Source organism: Lycium barbarum, chromosome 6 (genome assembly GCF_019175385.1).
Source record: "Lycium barbarum isolate Lr01 chromosome 6, ASM1917538v2, whole genome shotgun sequence".
Classification (NCBI taxonomy): domain Eukaryota; kingdom Viridiplantae; phylum Streptophyta; class Magnoliopsida; order Solanales; family Solanaceae; genus Lycium; species Lycium barbarum.
This window is the reverse complement of record NC_083342.1, coordinates 100903157-100915341: the sequence shown is the minus strand read 5'-3', so window position 1 is coordinate 100915341 and position 12185 is coordinate 100903157. Positions and strand designations below refer to the sequence as shown.

General features: G+C 35.8%; 1 protein-coding gene across 2 annotated transcripts; it reads left to right on the top strand.

Annotated features, from left to right (window-relative positions):
* Window positions 1-3819: 3819 nt before the first annotated feature.
* LOC132645051 (ABC transporter C family member 14-like) lies at window positions 3820-10803 on the top strand. 2 transcript variants are annotated; one of them, XM_060361801.1, is made up of 11 exons: window positions 3820-3928; window positions 4056-6156; window positions 6375-6695; window positions 6902-6988; window positions 7219-7854; window positions 7943-8107; window positions 8587-8881; window positions 9134-9348; window positions 9557-9862; window positions 10032-10335; window positions 10569-10803. In XM_060361801.1, exons 2-11 carry the CDS (start codon window positions 4072-4074, stop codon window positions 10667-10669), a joined length of 4515 nt encoding a protein of 1504 aa, XP_060217784.1. In that variant the 5' UTR covers window positions 3820-3928; window positions 4056-4071; the 3' UTR covers window positions 10670-10803. The 2 variants fall into 2 exon arrangements, with proteins under 2 accessions (XP_060217784.1, XP_060217783.1); XM_060361800.1 differs by lacking the exon at window positions 3820-3928 and having other exon boundaries at window positions 3935-6156.
* Window positions 10804-12185: the final 1382 nt, after the last annotated feature.

Genomic DNA, 12185 nt, shown 5'->3' with positions numbered 1-12185 from the left:
TAACTCTTTCGGGCACACTATCATGTTTTGGGTGAATTATTTAAATTATAAAGACTTCCGCTGATTTAATTCATATATTCATGATTTGTCACATTTATTTTATAATCTGTTGGAGGCGAATGTTGAACCTGGCGGGTTCAAGTATTATTATTGTGTTGTTTAGGTACTTCCGATGTTGTTCATGACGTCGGATGTCGGTCACGTCTAGGGTGGGTTTTGGGGCGTGACAGGGTCGTCAGGGCATATGTGTCCTATCGGATCGTCATAAAGGCACATTGCACAATATGCGTACTCTGGAAGGGTGCAGCCTTCACATGCTTACCATCAATACTGTTTAAGGCACTTAAAGGCTAATTTGCAAATAAAGTTTGGAAATGGCACTGTAAACAAATTGATGTGGGGGGCTGCGATGCAGCATCAACAAAGAAAATGGGTTGCAAAAATGGAGTTGCTAAGGGCAGTAAGTGAAGAGGCATATGTTTGGTTGATGAAATTAGAAGTTGAAAAATGGACGCTTTATGCTGATGGAGGAAGGAGATGGGGCATGCTCACACCGAACAGCTCGGAGTCTTTCAATGGACTCCTCAAATCTACTCGAGGATTACCTGTCACCACAATGGTAAGACTAACTTTCAGACAGGTCGTGGAGCGATTTGCGGATAGGACAAGGCAAGCCAGAGCTATATTAGCTGAGGACGGAACATGGATGCCAAACCCTACAAAAAGATGGCGCACCATAGAAGAAAGGTAGAGGGTCACCAAATGACCGAGTATGATGTCGCTCAACGAGTGTATGAAGTTAGAACGGGTTATTGCGACGACTAAGGAGGAAACAAACATATCGTTACTGAGCGTACAAAATCATGCACTTGTGGTAAGTGGCAAACGTACCACATGCCATGTTCTCATGTAGTCAAGTGCTTTGAGAGAATGACCAAAAATGTAACTGATTATAAATATTTTATATAAAACTTAATATTTTGAGTTTGATTTTCAAAGAATAAAGGTTGGGGTGGGGGTTTAGGGACGGGTTTCTCTGTGCGTGAAAGGGCCAAAATGTAAATGTACACTTTGGCCTTTTCCTGTGCGTGAAGCCTAGTTTTATTCTTTTTTTTTTTAATTGGGTTAGTTTGGTTCCAAAATATTTTTTTTGGGTTACAAAAGTGCCGGATCCGACATACTACAATATGTTACCAACGGACCAGAGGTAGTACTATTGTTAGTAGCATATTTCTATCTCCGTTCTATGGAATTAAATCATGTGAGACTTTGATTTTAGCGACTCAACCCAAATCCATGAGGGATTATTTTAAGAAGTCTATTTAAATTACTGGAATGTTTCTACTGGTATCTTTTAGTCTTAAAAGACTGCTGCTTTTGGATTCAGTCTCTTTACTCATCAGTCAAACTTAAATTTTCAGCAGACCATAATAGTATCAAAATTATTGCGTTTTAATCCAGAATACTTGGGAAGTGTGACAAGGTCCATGGATTTAATATTCCTACAATTTATAATAGGAAAACACATAACACTTAAAAATGCTTATCGACACTTAATATTTATCAACTACTTTAAATCAGCTAATTCAAATATGCTCATAATTTAAATGGTTCAATAAGCATAGTAGTACCGTAGCATTAGTATAATTTTAATTTTGATCCGACATCTTGTACATTTTCTTACCAAACCATTTTTTATATTACAATGAATGAAAATAATGAAAGCAAGTAATATTATTCTTCTATAGTTGGTTAAAATAGTGGAGAAGGTATTGCTTGGTACAGTTCTATGGCATGTTTGTATTGAACAACATTTTTATTGTCCCTTCCTGTCAACCTCCCACATTAACCTTTTCTTCTGTCGATCCCCTTATTAAAATAACGGTACTCTTAAAATAATATTGCAAACAATCTAAAAATATCCATTTTATTATATAATCATATACAATAATCGCTTTCCAATGCACTTAAAATAGTATTTACATCATTGGTATTAGGGGTGTACAAAGTAAACCGAAAAACAACATCAAATCAATAAATTGAGTCAAAACCGAGAAAAAAATCCAATAGCGGCTTGGTTTGGTGTTAAAAAAAAAACAGCCCGACCATAATTGGTTTGGTTTGATTTTAGCTAAAAAAAGTCAAACCGAACCGAACCAAACCAACCCGACATTACATGTATTCAATTTTTAAAATATTTTATACATAAAAATATTTATTTATAATGTAATTTATAAATATTTCTTAATATTTTTCCGTAGTTTTTTTTTATCTATTATCATATTATTCAAGCTTGAACTTAGAATTTTGAATGTGAATAAGTTTTATATGCTATGATGTTAGTAACTCAAATAAAGTCCAAACCAAAACCAACTCAACACTAATGCTAACAAAAGAAATCCAATTTACCACTAAGAATGACAATAATGTTGGATATCTATTCTTTAGTTTTGCATAATTGGTTTAGAGAGTGAAAATAAATAACATAAGTTTTTTTTCTTTGTCATGTAACTAATACTTATTAGCCGTACTTATTTTAGCATGACTTAGTATTTTTAGATTATGGTCATTTTCTTTATGACTTATTAATTAATAATATTTATTTTAACCGAGTTTATTATCTTTTGTTAAATATTTTAATACAATGTCATCACTCTACTCACATTTTGTGTTATTTTCTTAAGAAATACCTTAATTATATAGTTGTATCTTCTTAGGACTAAAGAAATATTTGAAATAAAAGTGTATATATTTTGTATCAAGACTATTCCGGAAAAAAAAACTCTAAAAAATTCGAGAAAATCGAATAACCCGAGAAAACCCAAAGTTGAAAAACCCGAATTTTATTAGTTTGATTTGGTGTATAAATTTTAAAACCTGACGCAATTAATTTGATTTGATATGTAAAAAATTCGAATCAACCCGATGCATATACACCCCTAATTGGTACCACTGCAGACTAATTAATGCTCCCTGAATTTATGGTGACTTTTAGTAAAGTAGTATAACAAACGTCTTCTTCGTTTCTGTAGTCTACCTTGGTTTGTCTGTTTCTACAATTATTTCTTTGCTTTTAGCAGTAGGCCCTGACAGAATCTCCGACACCAAAAAGATGCTATTTCTCAACCAGTTTCTAAAGCCAAAACTTTGTGATTCCATGAGATGTACTTTTATTTTTGGGTTTTTCATATCCGGTGTTTGATCTCGGTATTGGGATCTGACTAAGTTCTGCTTCGTGTCGGGAAGTTCGACAGTGGGAGTGAAACGCTCTCTATTAGAGGCTACTCCATAGCCGCAGGGCTAAAACCCAAAATCTCTTATCAGAGCTTACCATTCCACTACAGTTCTTGTTACTCATAACAAATACCTTACTTACTAAAGTATAAAGTATGATTACAAAGGTGAATTTGAAATTTAAAATTAAAGATTCAGATATGTGATATTATACATTTACATTTTAATATTTTATATAAGTCAGTCGAGCCAAAAGTAATCCGCTTTTACTATATTAACTACTCCCTCTGTCCCAATTTAAATGGCTATTCTTTTTCGGTCGATTCCAAAAAGAGTGTCTCTTTCTATATTTAGTAAGTTGACAATTTGTAAGTTAACAATTTAAACCTCCTAAATGACAAGTTTAAAACCATAAGACTCAAAGGATTTTTTGCTACTTTATACGTATTTAATTTAAAATCATAAAATTTAATAGTCTTCCTTTCTTTTTTAAAGTTTGTGTCAAATCAAACTAAGACACTTAAAACGGGACGAAGAAAATACTTATTTTAATAAAAAAGAAGTCATATAACTAAAATAACATTTGTGAGAGACTACAAAATCCGATCTCGCTGTTAATGAACACAAATAATGATATAATATAAATATGAAGAAGCCAAACCGAATTGTTTTAGTATAACTTTCATGAAAAAGGGTAACTTGTCTCTCTTTATGCCAAGTTCATGTGTGAATGAGAAATTAGCTATATCTTGTTCTGTTACATAGTTTGTAAGTATAAGTTTTCTTGGTTTTCTTGACATTCTTGCCTCTTCCTTTTGCAGGAAATTAGTTGTAGTCATGGAAGCTGATTCATGGCTCACATCTCTTGATTGTTCAGTTTCTTCCATCCAATCCTCAGATAATCCTTCTTTTGTCTTAGTTGCAATCAGATGGCTTAAATTCATTTTCCTTTCACCATGTCCTCAGAGGATTGTGTTATCATCAGTTGACCTGCTTTTCTTGTTGATCCTACTAATACTAGCAGTTAAAAAGCTAAGTTCAAGATTTCTAAAGAATGGAAGTTCCACCTCTTCCCTTAATCAACCTCTCCTAGGAGATGAAAGGCCTCAATTTAGGATCACCTTTTGGTTCTATGGTTCTTTAGTTGTGACAGCTCTTTTAGCCATAACTTATAGTGTTCTTTGCATATTAGCCTTCTTCAGTCAGGGTGTTCAATCAAGATGGGAAATGGCAGAGGCTTTTTCCAGACTAATTCATGCTGTAACTTATCTTGCCATTTTTGTTCTAATTGTACACCAGAAGAAATTTGCTGCTGTTTCGCATCCCATAACACTTCGAATCTACTGGGCGATGAGCTATGTTATCGTGCTACTCTTTGCGATTACTGCAATTATTCGTCTATTCTTTACTGGATACAACGTGGATGTGAGTATGAGAATGGATGATATAGTTGTCTTGGTTAGCTTTCCTTTGTATTTGTATCTTCTTATTGTTGCCATAAGAGGATCATCTGGAATTTTTCCTACTAGCCAACATGAAGCAGCTGAGTCGACTTTGATAGATTCTAATGTGAGTGGATATGGCACAGCTTCGCTATTCTCTAGAGCAGTGTGGAACTGGATGAATCCATTGCTTAGTAAAGGATATCAATCCCCTTTAAAGTTAGATGACGTACCTTCGCTCCCACCTGATTTTCGAGCTGAAAGAATGGCAGAGTTTTTCGGAAAGAATTGGCCTAACCCAGATGAAAATGTGAAGTATCCTGTACTAATGACATTAATCCGATGTTTCTGGAGAGACATTGTTATAATAAGTTTCCTTGCAATAGTACAGTTGGCTGTTATGTATGTTGGTCCAGTTCTAATCCAAAGTTTCATTAGTTTTACTTCTGGGGATAGAACAAACCCTTCTGAGGGCTATTATCTAGTCTTGATTCTATTGGTTTCCAAAGTAATTGAAGTTCTTACTTCACATCACTTCAGTTTCCAATCTGAGATTCTTGGGATGAAGATTCGGTCATCCCTTATCACTACTTTATACAAGAAAGGACTCAGATTAACTTGTTCCTCCAGACAGGCTCATGGTGTAGGACAGATAGTGAATTACATGGCTGTTGATTCCCAACAGCTTTCTGACATGATGCTACAGCTTCATTCTCTCTGGATGATGCCATTGCAAGTTGGAGCTTCATTACTTCTCTTGTACTATTACATGGGTGTTTCTATGTTCGCTGCATTTGTTTTAATCGTTGGAACTATGATCAGTACACTGTTGATGACGCGCAAAAACAATGAGTTCCAATTCCAATTGATGATGATGCGCGATTCAAGGATGAAGGCTATAAATGAACTGTTAGGCAACATGCGTGTCATCAAGTTTCAGGCATGGGAAGAACACTTCAAAGAAAAAATTCAATCTTTACGTAATGAGGAATTCAATTGGCTTAGTAAGTTCATGTACTTACTTTCTTGCAACTTGTCAGTGCTGTGGAGTATGTCACAGGTCATAGCAGCTTGTACATTTGGAGTTGCAATCCTTTGCAAAATACCTTTAGATGCTGCCACAGTATTCACAGCAACAACAGTTTTCAGAATTTTAGAGGATCCTATCAGAACCTTTCCCGAGTCCCTTATGTCAGTTTCACAAGCCATGGTATCTCTAGGTAGGTTAGATGGATATATGACAAGCCGTGAATTGGATCATAAAGTTGTCGAAAGAGAAGTAGGCTGTAGTGGTAGGATTGCAGTGGAGGTGAAAGATGGGACTTTTTCATGGGACGATGATGGTGATCAAATTGTTCTAAAAGACATAAATGTTGAAATTCGAAAGGGAGAACTTGCTGCAATTGTGGGAATGGTTGGATCAGGAAAGTCTTCTTTGTTGGCATCAATTCTTGGTGAACTTCATAAATTATCGGGAGAGGTAATATCACCTCTTTGCTACTTAACATGTTGAATATTGGTGATCTGTTAGAATTTGGTTGTGCTTTTGTAATTCTTTCAAGCAACTCCCATTTTGTTTATTTCTCTCTTTTGCACTGGTAACTTCACAGTGATTCTGCAGCAAGCAAACCAAGTGAGTTTGGGCATGTTAAAACTGGGTAGTCTATTGTAGTTTCTTACACTTGTCCTTCCATACAGGTCAGAGTCTGTGGAAGCACTGCTTATGTTGCCCAAACCTCATGGATACAGAACGCTACAATCCAAGAAAACATCTTGTTTGGTTCACCAATGAACGACAAAAGATACAAAGATGTACTACGGGTTTGTTCCTTGGAGAAAGACTTGGAAATTCTAGAACATAGAGACCAAACTGAGATAGGAGAACGAGGAATCAACCTTAGTGGAGGTCAGAAGCAGAGGATACAACTTGCAAGAGCAGTATATCAGGACTGCGACATCTATCTTCTTGATGATATATTTAGCGCTGTTGATGCTCAAACTGGATCAGAAATATTTAAGGTCACTCCAATTGATATAATCATTTATTCTAACGCTTTTTTTCCTCATAAGTTGCTACAAGAAATCTGCCTGTGCTACAGCTTTTGAGGGTAAAGTCATGTATCTGAGAAAAAAGAATAGGAAAATGATTTCTCTTGCATAGTTACTAAAATGAAATCTATGAATGAGGAAGAACTATGCTATGTAACTGATATCAGTCTGTGCAGGAATGTGTAAGGGGAGCTTTGAAGGATAAGACTATTGTTCTTGTCACTCACCAAGTTGACTTCCTGCACAATGCAGATCATATATTGGTAAGCACCACATTTACTTACTTTGCATAGCAATTCGATCAAGTACTCCCTTAATAAAGTAAGAAAATGAAAGACAAATTAGTGATTGTTTGAAGAACTTCTCAATTATATGAAATAATCTTAAGGACAAATTATTACTACTAAAATTTGAAGATTTCTATTACAAAAGATGATAAGTAGTAATTTCTATTTTTCTAACGAAGAAGTTGTATTATTTTCTGTATCAATAGGTCATGAGAGATGGTAAGATCGTGCAGTCTGGGAAATATGATGAGCTTCTCGAATTGGGTCTGGATTTTGGCGATCTTGTCGCTGCACATGAGAACTCAATGGATCTCGTGGAAAATAGCCCTAGTGCTTCTGGTGAGAATCTCCCACAAACGCCAAGATCACCTCATCAACTAATGCCGAAGTCACCCCAGAAATCTCAAGAGGAAGCCAATGGTGAAAGCAGTTCTTTAGACCAAAAACCAAAGGGTAGTTCCAAGCTTATTGAAGATGAGGAAAGAGAGACCGGTCATGTCAGTTTTGATGTCTACAAGCAGTACTTCACTGAGGCATTTGGATGGTGGGGAGTAGCAGCTGTAGTAATCATTTCTATATTTTGGCAAGGGTCCTCTATGTTGAGTGACTATTGGCTAGCATATGAGACTTCAAAGGACCATATATTCAATCCTTCTCTCTTCATAGAGGTTTACTCGTTTATAGCTGGCATTTGTTGCATTTGTGTGGTTGTCAGATCATTTCTTGTCGCGTTTGTGGGTCTCAAAACAGCTCAACGTTTCTTCGATCAAATTCTTGATAGCATACTGCATGCTCCAATGTCATTCTTTGACACTACTCCATCAGGAAGGATATTAAGTCGAGTATAGTATCTTCCTTCACCAGATTCTGATTCATTACAAGTATAGAATTCTTCCTTCACTTATCTAATGGATGGTATTTGTTTTTCAGGCATCCACTGATCAGGCATATGTTGATTTTCTGATTCCACTGTTTCTAAGTATAGTGCTTCTGATGTACTTTGAAGTAATTGGCATGCTGTTCATAACATGCCAGAGTGCTTGGCCAACTATCTTCCTCATAATCCCCCTAGTTTGGCTTAACATCTGGTACCGGGTAAGAGAGCTTCTGATTGGGGAGTCATTGTCACTATTGCAATCAGATCAATCCATCATCCTCAGTCTCTCCCATGAGAGTTAATATAGTCTCTATTTCTGCGATTCTTCATGGTTCAATCTATACTTTAAATTTGTACTAGCAGAATTTTGCACATAGTTTGCATTGAATGTCTTAGCTAGTTTCTTTTAACTGCCACCAGGATATGCTGCATCACCTATAGCATTATATCTTTATGCTAGATGTAGTTGAAATGCACATGATATAGTCCACAGCTAAAAGATTACACCAGTACGTCAAGCTACAATAATCACTGGAAGGCCAATCCTACTATAACACATGAAACATACTGATGAAATTAAACTGTTTCATCATTTAAAGAATATCTAGGTCATTAGACCTAATTGCCGTTAGGGGAGTCATTTCCTACTATTACATGGAGTATTAATTTCCTTTTCCATTTTTCATCTGACATACAGAGATACTACATTGCATCCTCACGCGAATTAACCAGACTTGGTTCAATCACCGAAGCTCCAATCCTTCATCACTTCTCTGAAACCATATCAGGCATCATGACTGTACGCTGTTTCAGGAAGGAAGACAAGTTCTTTCAAGGAAATGTTGAGAGAGTCGATGCTAATTTGAGGATGGATTTCCACAGCAATGCATCAAATGAATGGCTAGGTCTTCGCCTAGAGTTTATTGGTAGTATGTTGATCTGCATTGCCACCATTTTCATGGTCTTGCTGCCAAGCTTTGTTATCCCACCAGGTGAAATTTTTAGAGCAGCATGACTTCTTGGTTTCGTTCCCGTATAGTATGGTTTACTTCATTGACAAAGAAATAATATGGACACCCTTTTTGATAATTAAGCTCTTCATATTCTGGTACTGATGTAAATGAGTTTCAGAAGTTGGGAAAATAAGTTCAGTAAATAGATTAAGATAAGCTGCTGAGAATTTCTAGTGCATTGATCCTAATTTTGCTGTTGCTAATTAATTGATTCATTTTATCTGTCACTAGAATACGTTGGCTTGGCACTATCCTATGGACTGCCTCTAAATGGTGTGCTCTTTTGGATGGTATCCATGAGCTGTATGGTTGAGAACAGAATGGTTTCAGTTGAAAGGATAAAGCAGTTCATAAGAATACCATCAGAAGCTTCGTGGAGGATAGCAAATTGCCTTCCATCTTTAGATTGGCCATATCGTGGTGATATTGAGATCAATAACTTGAAGGTGGTACTAGTATGACTACCTAATTTTATCAGATCATGAATCATTTTTCGAGCTCCTTATCTTGTCACAAAGTTAGCAGATTGAAACTTTTATGATTGCTTCTAACATTAGTTAGATGATATACGTCATCATAGGCCCCTATTTACCCTTTAGGTCTCTCCTGCCTCTGAATGCTTTGAAAAGAAAACTATATGTATCTTCTTTGCAGGTTCGATACAGGTCTAATACACCGCTCGTTCTGAAAGGTATCTCTCTTAGAATCAATGGAGGAGAAAAAATTGGTATTGTTGGCCGAACTGGAAGTGGGAAGTCCACTCTGATACAAGTTTTCTTTAGGCTGGTGGAACCTTCAGCTGGAACTATCATAATTGATGGTGTTGACATTTGCAAGCTAGGACTTCATGATCTTAGATCACGCTTCGGTATCATTCCTCAAGAACCAGTTTTATTTCAAGGGACAGTTAGAAGCAATATTGATCCCCTAGAACAGTATTCAGATGACGAAATATGGAAGGTACTTAAAGAACTTTCATCTAATTATATCATATCATTAGCATTTCTGTCTGATCATATCAGTCTCTTTTCTTGCAAGGCTAGTAATTTGTAAGATTATTTAAGCCTGGATAATATGCAATCTCATAGAGGCTTTTCTTTAACTTTTTTTTTTTTTTTTGTATCCGTAGAGTCTTGAACGTTGCCAATTAAAAGATGTGGTAGCAGCAAAGCCTGAGAAACTTGATGCCACAGTGGTAGAAAGTGGAGACAACTGGAGTGTTGGACAAAGGCAGCTCCTTTGCTTAGGGAGAGTGATGCTCAAGAATAGTAAGATTCTGTTCATGGATGAGGCAACAGCTTCTGTTGATTCTCAAACCGATGCAGTCATTCAGGGGATCATCCGTGAGGACTTTGCAGCCTGCACTATTATCACCATTGCTCACCGAATACCAACTGTGATAGACTGTGACCGCGTTCTCGTCATAGATGATGGTAAGTTTTTCGAAGGACTGAACAGACCGGAATTTATACAGAGGATTCATTTAGTTGACGTCAACTTATTTGGGAGTGATGCATACTTATTTGTTGATTGACTCTTTGTTACACTTGACACTTCTAGAACAACTTATCAGTTTTCAGTAAATAAATTGTAGAACAATCTTTAGAGTAACAAGCAGACTGATCTTCCCATTTTCAAGATTTTGATGATGTTGTGGTTTTGACAGGATGGGCAAAGGAGTTTGAGAGACCAGCTAACTTGCTTGAAAGGCCGTCATTGTTTGCATCATTAGTTCAAGAGTATTCCAACAGATCAACAGGTGTATGAATACAAGTACTGAACCTTGGATGTTTGAGTCAATTAGCGAAAAGTGACATGATATTTTCTTGTATCTGTGTCAAAATTCCCTTTTTAGAATTACAGTTCTCATATCCAAATTTTATAAAATAGTTTTTAGATGAGTGATGATGCAACATGATATTATTCTCAACTAATGTGTTATTTGGTACTCTCTTTGTCTGGTCGGCCAAACGCACACGCACGTATACGTGGTCGCCAAGTAATAAGTGACCATGTAACATGACATTTTTCTCAACTATTGTGTTATTTGGTACTCTCTCTGGTCGACCAAACGAATACGCAAGTATACGTGGCCGACACATAATAAAATGATAAGTAAAGTATAATTCCCACGAGGACTTGTGATTAACTATTCACTAGATCAAACTATTGCAGACTTATTTATTCAAGCGATTATCCAAGAAGTGATTATAATCAACTAAACTACTATGACACTACAAACGACTCAAGTAAAGAAAACAAGGAGTTAAGGAGATGCGAGGTCCTAAGGTTATGGTAGTTAATAGTCATATTGAGCTATCCACGAGAATTAACTAATTACTTTATCTAGTCTATGGTTGTTGGACTAGTTTCATCAATAAGAATCTTCCGAGTTCTTACTTGCCTATTCAAGTTAATCTAATGCTATATTCCTATAGAATTATAATAATTAACAAGAACACATTTGTATTTCCTGGAAAATAATCAAGCAAGGTGATTAAGTCTATCCCTATCCTAAACGCGAATTCATTTCCTGAGGCCCAAGTTCAAAAACTTACTTTATTTAATCCTATAGGCAATCTAGAATTTTCTTTCTCAAGTTCAACTCTAGATTCGTAGATCACAACAACAATTACTAGTCAGGGATAAAAGAACGAATGAGGCAAAACAAGCACATGAATGCAACTAGTAAACCCCAAGTAAGCAATTAACTTGAAACAAACCAAATTAAAATTCAATTACAAGATATGAATTCATACCACACTTACTTTATCCAAGGAAATCCAAGACAGGTCATTGTAAGAGAACTAGGAAATTCCTAAGCTCACAAATTAAATGCATTCATCAACTCATCATTTAAAGACTAACTAATGAAATAAATCCTAAATGTTACTATTTATGGTAACTATTAACTAATTATAAAAATAATTAAAATTGCCCTGGACTAACTTGCATCTTTAATTGGACTATTAAGCTTGACCTTTATGACTTTAAAGCACTCTATTGACTTGGTATCAACTTGTAACTTTCCCAATATAAGCAAAATAATAGCCTTAAATACCATTATCGGGGAGATTTTCATTTAATTATCTAACGTAGCAATATTTGCTAATGGCATACAAAGTAAGACATTAGGCTCCATTCTCCCTAATAATGGTAATTAGGATTATAATTTTGCATAATATAAGTAAAAATTCCTCTTCCTAATTGACTTTCATTAAAATACAAAACAACCCTGGTTAGTTAACATCCAAGACAACTGAAAGCATCTGAAGTCTCCGTA